This window comes from Sorex fumeus, unplaced genomic scaffold (genome assembly GCF_029834395.1).
Source record: "Sorex fumeus unplaced genomic scaffold, SorFum_2.1 ptg000064l, whole genome shotgun sequence".
Lineage (NCBI taxonomy): Eukaryota > Metazoa > Chordata > Mammalia > Eulipotyphla > Soricidae > Sorex > Sorex fumeus.
In genome coordinates, this window is record NW_026606121.1 from 427,240 (window position 1) to 438,835 (window position 11,596).

Genomic DNA, 11,596 nt, shown 5'->3' on the forward strand with positions numbered 1-11,596 from the left:
GCGGCCCGGGGCTGGGGCCCGCGGGAAACGGCGGCTCCCCCCCGGGGGGCGTGTGCCGGGGGCGGGGGGCGCGCTGAGGGGGGCGCCCCGCGAGGGCCGCCGGGCTTTCCCCGGCCCCGCGCGTCCCGGCCCCCGCGCGCGATCAGCGCCCGGGCCCGGTCCGCGGCCTCGTCCGCCCGAGGTGGGCTGCCCGGAGGCGGCGGCGGCGGCGGCGGCGGCGGGGCGCGCGGCGCGGGGACCCCGGCGGCCGGGCGCGGCGCGGGAGGGGGCGGCCGGGCGCGTCACGTGGTGCGAGGCGGGCAGCCATCTTGGTACAAACACAAACAGAGGCAGCGGCCGCCGCGGGAGCTGCCCCCGGCCCGCGCCCCGCGCCCGGACCCGCGCCCGGCCCGCGCCCCGCGGTAAGCGCCCCGCGCCCGCCCCGCGCCCGCCGCGCGCCCGCCCCGCCGCGCCGCCCGCGCCCCGCCGCGTCGCCGCCGCCGCCGCCGCCGCCGCGCCGCGCCGCGCCGCCCGCGCCCCCCGGCCCGCGCCCCCCTGAAGGGCACGACGTCCTCGAGGCCCGGCCGGCCGGCCCCGCGTCCACGCAACGGCCGCCGCCCCCGCCGGTTCCCCCGCCCGCGGCCCCCCGCCCGCCGATCCCCGCCGGCCGCGGCCCCGCCGAGGGCGCCGGGCGGGCAGCCGCCCCGCGAGCCGCCCCCGGCGCCGGCCGAGTCCCGGGGGCCCCCGCGCCCGCCCCGCCGCCCCGAGCGAGCATCCCGGCCGCCCGGCCCTGCCTGCAGACGTCGGCCGCGCTGGGGCCAAGTTCAAACTTGGCCGAGCCCCGGAGTCGGCCCCGCCGGCCGGCCACCGGCCTGTCGTCCACCCCCGTCCCTCCCGCCCCGGTACTGGCCGCGCAGCTCGGGGAGGGGCTCCCTGGGGGTCGCGCCTTGACCGCCGCCGCCCCGCCGTGTCAGTCAGGCTCTCTCGAAGCCCCCTCCCCCCATACCGAGCGCGGCCACGGCCTGCAGGAGGCTGCCCAGGCGCGTGGCTTTGGCTTCTGCCCCCCCCACACCCCCCCGCGACCCCCGGCCCGGGCCCCTGCCTGTCCCCCTCCCCCTTTTTGCAGCTGGTCTGGGAAAGTTGCTCCCTTGAGCCCTCGCCCCCCACCCCCAGCTCGGGGCCCCACTTTTCTTTCTTATCGAACCCCATCCTGGAGGGACCTGGGGAAGTCGTGTGCCCCCCCCTCCCCCGGTGACCCAGGGAGGACCGTGTTCTTAGCCCTCCGTGACCCCCCACGCCCCCCTCCCGGGTTTTCCGCCGTGTTTCTGAATCGTGCTGCAGGGCAAAGGGGCCTCGGACTTACCCTCTTGTGCGTGTGTCTGCAGGAGGAGTTTGGTGGGTAGGAGTAGCCCCCATTTGAGAGCACAGGGAGTGAGGGGTTGAAACCTTTTTTTTTTTTTGGAGGAGAAATCTCCAAGTCTGCTTGTCCTGCACGGGGAGGGCGGCGGTCTTCCTGCTTATGCGCCCCTGTCTAGGCTTCTGGCAGCGTTTGGGGGTCTCCGAGACCAGTCCCAACAGCTGCAGCCACCTTGTTGTAGCTCCCGCCCAGGACTGGGCCAGAGGGTGAGGACAAGTGTACCAGTGCTTTGCAAAAGCATCATCTGTCCTGGCCAGCGGGCCAGCGGGTCTACTTGGTAGCTGACCAGCTCAGAGGATGGGCAGCTTTGCACCCTGTTTAAAGCCTTTGCATGCTCATGGGGCTAGAGAGGGAGGGGGGAGCATTTTGTCTTGCACACGGCCAACCAGGGTTCGATCCCTGGCAACCCATATGGGCCATGAGCACCACCAGGACTGATTCCTGAGTGCAGAGCCAGGAGTAACCCCTGAGCACCGTTGGGTGCGGCCATAAAGCAAAAACAAATCAAGCCACCCTGGAGGAGGGGGTGTGGGCTGGGGGCTGGCCACTTGCTCAGATGTTGGGGAGTCCGGGACTGGGCCCCTGTTCCTGGGAGCCTTTTCGTCAGAAGGCAGGTTGCTCCGGATTGGGCCTCGTTTCAGTGGTGACAGAAGAAAACGTTTCCTGTGTGTGTCTTGGGCCTGCTGCTTCCCACCTGAGAGGCCTCTCCAGCCGGAGGGACACCTGGGAGTGGGTGGGCGGGAGCCCCCAGAGTTGTGGCCTGTCCTGGCCCCACTTGGTGCTCAGCCCGTCTCAGGAAGGGGGCCCAGAGTGGGCATGGAGGCTGGAGGCCTGGATGGGCAGGTCAGAGTGGCTGTCTTATGGCTCATGTGTTGGGGGGGCCCTCCAGCCCCGAGTTGGGGTTTTTGTGGGTTCTGAAAGGGTTCCCTCCAGCCGGGGTCTCTGTTTCTCTCCTGTGCTCTGGGCAAACATCCCCAGTGTGGCACAGTCCAGCCCCAGCCCCTGCGATGCCCCACACTGGTGGCCGTCCCTGTCAGCAGCTGCCCAGCACGGCCATGGGCTTGGAGGGGGCCTGTGGACCTGTCTCAGTGCTGGTGGGACCTGGTGGGGTGCGGGGACCCGGCATGGCCTCCACGGCTCCAGCCCTTTGGCACGCTTTGGTGCTTGGAGGTTTGCCTGTCTCCAGCTGCCCTGCAAGCTGGGGTGTCCCCCAGGAGGACCACGCCCTGACTGCCTGGCCTTTGGTTGTGCAGTGGCTCTGCTGCCCCGAGGATCGGTCACAGCCCGCCCAGGAGGTACTGGCCACAGCGCACAGCTCCAAGGACAGTGGCCTCGGCCCCCTGGGAGGGTGAGTCTCCACGGCGGCCTCTGGGGGCCTGCAAGAAGGGGACCCTCAAGTAGTGGATGGGAGGGTCAGCGCAGTTGCTCTGGAGGGGGGACAGAAGTTGAGAGAGCTCTTCCCAAATGTCTCTTGGGGGGGCGTTGGGCCACACCCGGCTCAGGGGCTGTTTGTTCCTAGCTCTGCTCAGGAGTGACCACTGGCAGTGACACCATGCAGGGTGCCGAGGTTCGAACTGGGGTTGTTGGCACAGCGCACAGCGGGCACCCCAATGTTGTCCTGCCTCTCAGCCCCCAGCAATGGGTTTTCAGGAGATAATTTACTGGTGGTGGAACGTGATCCTGAGCCACTTGGCGATTTTTGTTAAAGCCAAAGGTTCTATGGCACGAGGCTCGTGCCCCAGGTGGGCCCAGTAAAGCCCTGCCTCCCGGGGCACCCCCGTGCCCCCGTTTGAATCTGGATCACTCCAAGTAGAGGAATCAGCATGGGTCAGGGGGGTGGTGAAGGCCCTTTTCACTTGGCATAGGTACCCAGGGCTCCCTTGACGGGGGCTGGGGGGCAGTGATACACCCCACTGCTGGCCCCAAAGAGCCTCAGTGGACCCGTGTGTGGCAGGTCGTGTGGGGGTTGCTGGCCTCTGTGCTGTGGGCCCACGCCCCTTGCCGGTTCGCTGGACCTGCATCTCTGTCCGTCCGTCCTTCCAGAGCTGTGGAGTCCCGGTGCGCACGGGCATGTAGAAGGCTCCGGCCCGGCCTCCCCCAGCCTGCGGGAAGCCTCAAGCCCCCCACCAGCCCGCCCTCTGCTCGCAGCCGCCAGGGATGAGCCGCCCCCTGCGAGCCCCGTCCAGTGCTCCATAGGGGACAGACCGCGTCGTCCTCTGGTTCATGGTGAGCGCCCTCCCTATCCGGCCTCACTTGCTCCTGTCCTGTGCTTCCTGCTGCCAGACACGGTGTCGGGGTGGGCTGACTCTCACTGACTCAGGTCGGTGTTCCACCCTGTACCCTGTCCCCAAGCTCTGTGCAGCCCAGAGCTGCAGGGACTGTGCGGGGTGCCCATGGGGGGACCCGCCGACCCCCCACTGTTCTTTCTGCCGGTGAAGGATCGTCCCCAGATGTGAAGGTCCCTGCCAGGCTCTGCAGTTGGTCAGACCGACACCCGGGCGCTTGGAGACCGTGGTTCCGTGGACATCGGCCTCCTGCCTGTGACCCAGGCTGCGAGTGAGTCTGGGGGCGGGAGTGGGGGCCCCTTGCAGTCTGGGGGCCGCTCAGAGTGCGGCTCTCTCCCGCAGGTGGCGTCCGGTGCTGTGCTCTCGCCTCTGGGCAGCTTATGGTGGGCGTGGCCAGTTGGCTGGCATAGGTGAGTCCTGCATGGGCTGCAGGTACCTCCCCTCCCCCCAGCCTCCTGCCCGGTGCAGGCCCTGGTGGCAGTTCTCCGGGTGCCCCGTCTCCCTGGCCCAGTGTCCCGTTGTCTGCACAGGTGTTTGCTGCGTGGACGCCAGGCCCCCTCCCTCCTCTGCTCAGCCCCGACGGTCCCCAGGACGCACCCAGTTCCACGATGGCAGCCGAGACCCTCAACTTTGGGCCTGAGTGGTGAGTCTAGTGGGTCTTGGCACAGGAAGGCCGGGGACCCGGGGGGCCCCAGCAGAGTCTTAGCGACCCCCCTTCCCCTGTGCCTCTCCTGCAGGCTGCGGGTCCTCTCCAGTGGAAGCGTGGCCTCACCGCCACCGTCCCCCGCCATGCCCAAGTACAAGCTGGCCGACTACCGCTACGGCCGGGAGGAGATGCTCGCCCTCTATGTCAAGGAGAACAAGGTGGGCGAGGGCCGGCGGGGGGCCAGGCGGGTGGCGGGGGGAGGGGGGGAGACTTTGTGCTAACTCCCGCCGCAGGTCCCCGAGGAGCTGCAGGACAAGGAGTTCTCTGCGGTGCTGCAGGAGGAGCCGCTGCGGCCTCTGGCGCTTGAGCCCCTGACGGAGGAGGAGCAGGTGGGGCGTCTTCCAAGGGGCTGGGGCTGAGGGTGCCGTTGGGCGCTTGCTCACGTCCCCTCCCTCCTCAGAGGAACTTCTCCCTGTCGGTGAACAGCGTGGCCGTGCTGAGGCTGATGGGCAAGGGGGCCGGGCCCCCGCTGGGCAGCACCCCCCGGGGCAGGGCCAGCACCCGGAGCAGAGGTAGGCAGGGATGGGGGGGTGAGGGCTCGGTGGCGGCTGGGTGGGGTCCTGGCCCGGCTGGACTCCTAGGGCATCTCTTGTTTCCCAGGCCGTGGCCGCGGGGACAGCTGCTTCCTGCAGAGGAGCATCGAGGAAGGCGAGGGGGCCTTCGGCAGGAACCCCCGGGAGATCCAGCGCAGCCAGAGCTGGGATGACAGGTGCGGGCTAGGGGTGGGGAGGCATGGGCCGAGCGGAGCCGGTGGCCATGGAGCTGACCTCTGACCCACCGCTTTCTTCCTGCAGAGGCGAGAGAAGGTTCGAGAAGTCGACGCGGAGGGAAGGAGGTAGGACCTGGGAAGGGCCCTCAAGGGGCATAGGTCAGTGGGGCTGGGGTGCGTGGGATGGGCCCCTGCTGTCCCTGCTTGCTGACGGTACCCCCTTCCCCCCAGCTCGGTCGGGCTTTGAGGAGAGCGGGGCGGGCCCGCGGAAGGAGCACGCACGCTCCGACAGTGAGAACTGGCGCTCCCTCCGCGAGGAGCAGGATGCTGACGATGAGGGCCGCTGGCGGCTGGGGGCCACGCCCCGGCGCGATGCTGACCGCTGGCGTTCAGCCAGTCCTGGTGAGCAGGGGAGGGTCCCGCGTGGGGGGGGCGGGGGTTGGTTGGCGGCCGATCTCGGGTCCATTCTCCTTCCCCCTTTTCCCACCCAGAGGGTGGTCCGCGCTCTGCTGGCTGGCGGGAACACGGGGACCGGCGTCGCAAGTTCGACTTCGACCTTCGAGGGGACCGAGGGGGCTGCGGCGACGAGGAGGGGCGGGGCGGTGGGGGCGCTCACCCGCGGAGGTGCCGGGGGGCCGACGGCTTCGAGGATGAGAAGGACGGGCTCCCTGAGTGGTGTCTGGACGACGGGGACGAGGAGATGGGCACCTTTGACGCCTCCGGGGCCTTCCTGCCTCTCAAGGTGCCGGGGGCGGGGTGGGCGGTGACCACCCCGCCAGGTGCTGTCCTCCTGCCCGATGCTCTCTTGACCTCTCGGCCTGCCTGTCCCCCTGCAGAAGGGCCCCAAAGAGCCCATTCCCGAGGAGCAGGAGCTGGACTTCCAGGGGCTAGAGGAGGAGGAGGAGGAGCCCTCGGAAGGGCTGGAGGACGAGGGGACTGAGGCAGGTGAGCTGTGGGGGTGGGGGGCTGGGGGTGTCCTTCCCCGCGTTCTGACACAGAGGAGCTGGTGGGAAGTGCCATAATGAGCCAACCTTAGAACGTACTAGAACACAGGCTGGGGCCTCGGGCAGAAGGGCAGAGGACGTGGATGCAGAGCAACCGAGTGTAGTGGCCAGAGAGAGGGTGTGCCGGGCAGGGGCAGAGAGAGGGTGTGCAGGGCCCAGAGAGGGTGTGCGGGGGGGCCCCAGAGAGGATGTGCGGGACCCAGATAGGGTGTGTGCAGGGGAGCTCCAGGGGGGCCCGGGGGCGAACCCACTCCAGAGAGGGATTATAGGGGGGCCCAGACAGGGTGTGTGCGGGGCCCAGACGAGGGTGTGCACTGAGGGTGTCCCCACTCTGCAGGGCTGGAACCCGCTCTGGACTCCTCTCCCGCAGGGGGAAAGGCACTGAGCCCGCTGCCGTCGCAGGAGGAGCAGCCCCGCTCACCATCCCCACTGCCTGCCTTAGGCCCGCTCTGGGGGGCCCCTGGGGAAGGTGATGACGCTGTGGAGAAGGACGTGCCAGCGGCCGAAGGTGGGACCCGTTTCCCTGGCTTGGCGGGAAGGTGGCTTTCTCCGGGTGCTGGGGTTCGAGTCCGCAGTGAGGGTTCCCCGTCTCTGCACCCGGGCCCACCTTCCTCCCATTGCTGTAGGAGATGATTCAAGGCGAGTGCAGCTGAGCCCTGGAGTGGGTTCGCCCCCAGGTCCCCCTGGAGATCTGGAGGATGACGAAGGCTTGAAGCATCTGCAGCAGGTAGGGGTCCGGGGGGATCCCAGACCAGATCCCGGGCTGCGTGGGGGTGGGGTACACAGCTCTCCCTCCATCCCATGCCCCTGACCCGCGCTGTCCGCAGGAGGCGGAGAAGCTGGTGGCCTCTCTTCAGGACAGCTCCCTGGAGGAGGAGCAGTTCACGGCCGCCATGCAGGCCCAGGGCCTGCGCCACTCAGCGGCCGCCACTGCCCTGCCCCTCAGCCACGGCGCGGCCCGAAAGTGGTTCTACAAGGACCCGCAGGGGGAGATCCAAGGTACCTGAGGTGAGGGGGTGCTCTCGGCGCCAGCTCCTTACTGGGGGCGGAGCGTCTCTGACTGCAGCCTCCGTCCCCACCGGCGCAGGCCCCTTCACCACCCAGGAGATGGCCGAGTGGTTCCAGGCCGGCTACTTCTCCATGGCCCTGCTGGTGAAGCGTGGCTGTGACGAGGGGTTCCAGCCCCTGGGCGAGGTGATCAAGATGTGGGGCCGTGTGCCCTTTGCCCCAGGACCTTCGCCGCCCCCCCTGCTGGTGAGCAGCCCGCCCTGGGCGTGGAGGGGCGGGTAGGGGGGTGCAGGGTGGACTGGGAAGAAACCCTGGGGTATGCCGGACCCTCCCCAGGGCAACCTGGACCAAGAGCGGCTGAAGAAGCAGCAGGAGCTGGCCACAGCCGCCTTGTACCAGCAGCTGCAGCACCAGCAGTTCCTGCAGCTGGTCAGCAGGTAGGAACCCTGAGGCCGGTGTGTGTGTGTGGGGGGGGAACACTGGCTCTGTGGCTGGCTCCCCAACACCGGTCTCTGCAGCCGCCAGCTCCCGCAGTGTGGGCTCCGGGAGAAGACACCTCTGGGGGACCTGACGCCTCCCCCACAGCTGGCCGCCTTTCTGCAGCAGCTCCAGGCGCTCAAACCCCCCAGGTGGGCCCACGGGATGGGCCAGGGCGGGGCAGGGAGACACCCCCACCCCAGGTCCGAAACAATGGGTACTAAGCTTCAGGGCACCTCCTCAGAGCCGGGGACCAGAACCTGCTCCCGAGCATCAACCGCTCCCTGTCGGTGCCGGATTCCAGCCCCCTCTGGGATTTACATACCTCAGCCTCGCCGCAGTCAGGTGGGTGCCACCCTGCCAGGCCGCGGAGGGTGTGGGAGGATTCCCCCCGGAAGCCCCTCCTGCAGCTGCCTCTGCTCCCACAGGCGGCGAGGCCAGTCTTTGGGACATACCAGTTAACTCTTCGACTCAGGGTCCAATTCTGGAGCAGCTCCAGCTGCAGCTCAAAGTCAGTACCTTGCAGGGGGCTGGGGTAGGGGGTGTGCTGGGCCGGGCCTGTGCTGGGGCCCCTGAGTTCAGCCTGTGGCCCTGGCAGTTCCAGGAGCGCCGGGAGGTGGAGCTCAGGGCCAAGCGGGAGGAGGAGGAGCGGAAGCGGCGTGAGGAGAAGCGGCGACAGCAGCAGGAGGAGGATCTGCTTCGGCGCAAGCAGGTGGGTGTGGTGGGCCTGGGGGTGTCGCGACCCCGGGGGCCTGGGGGTGCAGCCCACCTCACTGCCTCCGTCTTGGGGTGCAGGTGCGGCAGCAGGAGCTCCTGCTGAAGCTGCTGCAGCAGCAGCAGGCGGCCCCCGTGCCCCCCGCGCCCAGCTCGCCGCCCCCGCTCTGGGCTGGCCTCACCAAGCAGGGCCTGTCTATGAAGACGCTGCTGGAACACAAGCAGCCCCCAGCCCGAGAGCCCGCGCGGGCCCCGGCCCCCAACCACCGCGCGGTGAGCGGGCAGGACCCTTAGGGCGGGGGGTGCGGGGGTGGGGGGAGGGGTCTCAGCTGGGCCCCAGGCTGCTGCCCCTTCGACACGCCTCTTCCACCCAGCGGCCTTAGGTTTGGGGGTGTCCCTGTGGGAGCCAGCCTGACCCCCTGTCGTTTGTAGCAGCTCGGGGGCCTGGGCAGCACCCCCCTGAACCAGTGGGTGTCGGAGACCGGGCCGCTGTGGGGCGGGCCTGACAAGAGTGGGGGCGGCGGTGGCGGCAGCCTGGGGCTCTGGGAGGACACGGTCAAGAGCAGCAGCGGGGGCCTGACGCGCGGCCTGGGCCTGAAGAACAGCTGGAGCAGCCCCTCCCTCAGGTGGGTGTGCCGGGGGCTTCGGGTAGAGTCAGGCCCGAGCTGGGGTGGGGGTGGGGGGGCGTGGACGCCCACACCCACTGTCCCTGCAGCGACTCCTACAGCCACCTCTCGGGCCGGCCCGTGCGCAAGAAGACGGAGGAGGAGGAGAAGCTGCTGAAGCTGCTGCAAGGCATCCCCCGGCCGCAGGACGGCTTCACGCAGTGGTGCGAGCAGATGCTGCACACGCTGAGTGCCACGGGCAGCCTGGACGGTATGGCGGGGACGGGGCGGGCGGCCTGGATGGCACGGCGGGTGCGGGGGCGGGGTAGGTGGCCGGTGGCTGGGTCCCCGTGGACCCTGACCGCGCCTGCATGCCCGCAGTGCCCATGGCTGTGGCGATCCTCAAAGAGGTGGAGTCCCCCTATGACGTCCATGACTACATCCGTTCCTGCCTGGGGGACACGCTGGAAGCCAAAGAATTTGCCAAACAGTTCCTGGAGCGGAGGGCCAAGCAGAAAGCCAGCCAGCAGCGGCAGCAGCAGCAGGTAGGCCTCCCCCATCCCCCCGCCCTCCCAGGGCCCCCCTTTCCCCTGCCCTCCTGAGTGTCTGTGCTCCAGCAGGAAGCCTGGCTGAGCAGTGGTCCCCTGCAGACGGCCTTTCCAACCAACCACAGCACCAAACTCGGCCCGGGCCCCGGTGAGGGCAGCAAGGCTAAGCGGCGGGCGCTCATGCTGCACTCGGATCCCAGCATCCTGGGTGAGTGTGGGCAGGGGGTCCGGGGTTGCCTGGCCCGGTGGGGGCAACGCTGCAACCGCCCTCCCATTCCCAGGGTACTCCCTGCACGGACCTTCGGGTGAGATCGAGAGCGTGGATGACTACTGAGCGGCCCGACCCACCAGCTGGGCTATGCGGGGGAGGGGCCCCGTGCAAGGACTCGGCCAGCCCCGCGGGCGCCCTCGGAGTGCCGGGGGACGCGGGGCCGGTCCCCAGCACTTGTTACAAACCACAGACGCACCTTAACTCACCCACCACGAGGCACTTTACAGATGGGGGGAGGGGTTTTCCTTTTTTTTAAAATTTTTGTGTTAAACATCGAAGAAACGTTAGGAGAAACCTTTACAGCTCTATTCCGAGCGCCTGCCCCCTCTGGGGATAGTGGGGTGACCATGCAAGGCCCACAGAGGGATTTTTCTTTTTGGGTTTTTTTTTTTTGTTTTTTGTTTTTTAAGAAAAAAAAAAGAAAAACAATGAAAAAAAATAAAGGTGAGGAGAGAGAGCAGGACACTGTGGAGGGCAGTGGGCACACCACCCTCCCGCCCCCACAGGTGCGCAGGTGGGCCGTGGGGGTAACTGGAAGCTGGGGTGCCAGCAGTTTGCACAGCAAGGCCCCCTGCCCACTGGCCGGACCCGCTGTGAATGGCCCCGTCTTGCTGTGACTGGCAGGTGTCGAGGTGGGGGCTACAGGAGACCCCAGGCTCTGCTGCTTTGGGGAGGGGGGAAGTTGCACGAGCAGCTCTCCCAGTGGGGCAGGTGGGGCTGGCCTCCCCTACTGTGGCCCCAGAAGGCCTCCTCACGCTGCCACGGGGGTCGGCCTGGGTGGAAGCTGGATGGCGCAGACCCCTGCCTTGCCACATGAATGTATTCTTCGGGCTCCGCGCCCCCCGCGGCGCTCAGGCAACTGAGTGGGGGTCGTGGCGGCTCCTGGGGTGGGGGCGCCCACACTGCACCCTTCCCGACTGGATCTCCCGTGCAGGGGCGGGAAGGGGCCATCAGAACAGGAACCCCCACCTGCAGCTGCGGGGGGTGCAGGCCACATGACTCCAGACTCCTCCACTGACCAAATGGGTGCCCGGCCCCGCCGCCTGCTCGCTCGCTGAGGGGCTGCAGCAGTGCTGGGCCGGGCGGTGGCGGGCGGCCTGGGTCCGTCCTCACGCCGCCCCTGACCTCCGCCCAGCCCATCCCCTTGCATTTCTGCCGGTTCCCTGCCTGGGCCCTCCCAACTCTCCTTCCACCTCATCTGAGCGCAGCCCTGGGCGGGCCCCTGGCCTCTGCTGCTGCGCCCCTCCGTGAATGTACCCTCCTCCTTGCCCTGGGAAGCGGGGAGCGGCCCCCATTCCTTCCCCTTCATCCCCAGAGAGATTTTTTTTCTTTTTTAATTTTTGCACCAAAGTGGCAACTGGGTCAGTATTTGGGGGATCAAGCTGGCCTCGGGGTGGAGGGGGCCCTCCACCTGCCTCTCCTGGTCTCAACAGTGTTAGTGTCCGTGAAAAGACAATTTTCTCTCTAAAGCAATAAGGGGGTGATGGGCCAGGGGGGGAATGTCTTGCTGCTGCTGGCCCCCAGCCCCCCCTTCCTCGCACCAGTGTTCGGTGGCATTAGAGGTGTGGGGGGGCTCTTGTGACTGAATGTAACCGCCCCCGCCCCTGCCGCAGCCAATGCAGGGGAGGGGGGGACCCTGCCCCGGCTCACCCTTCCCCTCCCCCAGTCAGAGACTTTGAACTTCGCCTGGAGAGGCCTTAACCCTGTGAGGAGTGTAGGGGAACCCTCTCCCACCCATCCCCTTCTGAGAGTGCTCAATGTTTACAAGTCCCTGAGCGCCCCCAGCCCAGGGACTCAGACCCCCTTCGCTGTCCTTTCCCATCCTGTCCCCCACCGCCCCCACACACACCTCATGTGACTCCCCTCCACCCTG

The 11,596-nt window shown here is 68.3% G+C and overlaps 1 protein-coding gene across 4 annotated transcripts; it reads left to right on the top strand.

Annotated features, from left to right (window-relative positions):
- The first annotated feature begins 255 nt into the window (after positions 1–255).
- Positions 256–9,929, top strand: GIGYF1 (GRB10 interacting GYF protein 1). Of its 4 annotated transcripts, XM_056128376.1 has the most exons (29): positions 256–401; positions 2,650–2,744; positions 3,440–3,622; positions 3,835–3,952; positions 4,024–4,091; positions 4,212–4,324; positions 4,419–4,545; positions 4,621–4,716; positions 4,788–4,899; positions 4,988–5,096; positions 5,182–5,222; positions 5,328–5,498; positions 5,588–5,838; positions 5,933–6,041; positions 6,471–6,608; positions 6,727–6,827; positions 6,928–7,099; positions 7,188–7,354; positions 7,445–7,545; positions 7,627–7,737; positions 7,830–7,930; positions 8,014–8,096; positions 8,184–8,297; positions 8,381–8,572; positions 8,732–8,925; positions 9,015–9,175; positions 9,286–9,449; positions 9,525–9,660; positions 9,734–9,929. In XM_056128376.1, the coding sequence occupies exons 6-29, from the start codon at positions 4,290–4,292 to the stop codon at positions 9,784–9,786; spliced, it is 3,039 nt and encodes a 1,012-aa protein (XP_055984351.1). In that variant the 5' UTR covers positions 256–401; positions 2,650–2,744; positions 3,440–3,622; positions 3,835–3,952; positions 4,024–4,091; positions 4,212–4,289; the 3' UTR covers positions 9,787–9,929. The 4 variants fall into 4 exon arrangements, with proteins under 4 accessions (XP_055984351.1, XP_055984348.1, XP_055984349.1 ...); XM_056128373.1 differs by having other exon boundaries at positions 5,182–5,498; positions 6,438–6,608; XM_056128374.1 differs by having other exon boundaries at positions 5,182–5,498; positions 6,438–6,608; positions 8,735–8,925.
- The last annotated feature ends 1,667 nt before the right edge of the window (positions 9,930–11,596 follow it).

Coding starts and splice junctions, on each gene's coding strand:
- GIGYF1 (XM_056128373.1), top strand. CDS start 4,290: ATGGCAGCCGAGACCCTCAACTTTGGGCCTGAGTG. Junction 7,355..7,444: donor CTTCGCCGCCCCCCCTGCTG/GTGAGCAGCCCG, acceptor GACCCTCCCCAG/GGCAACCTGGACCAAGAGCG. Junction 7,738..7,829: donor CAGGCGCTCAAACCCCCCAG/GTGGGCCCACGG, acceptor GCACCTCCTCAG/AGCCGGGGACCAGAACCTGC.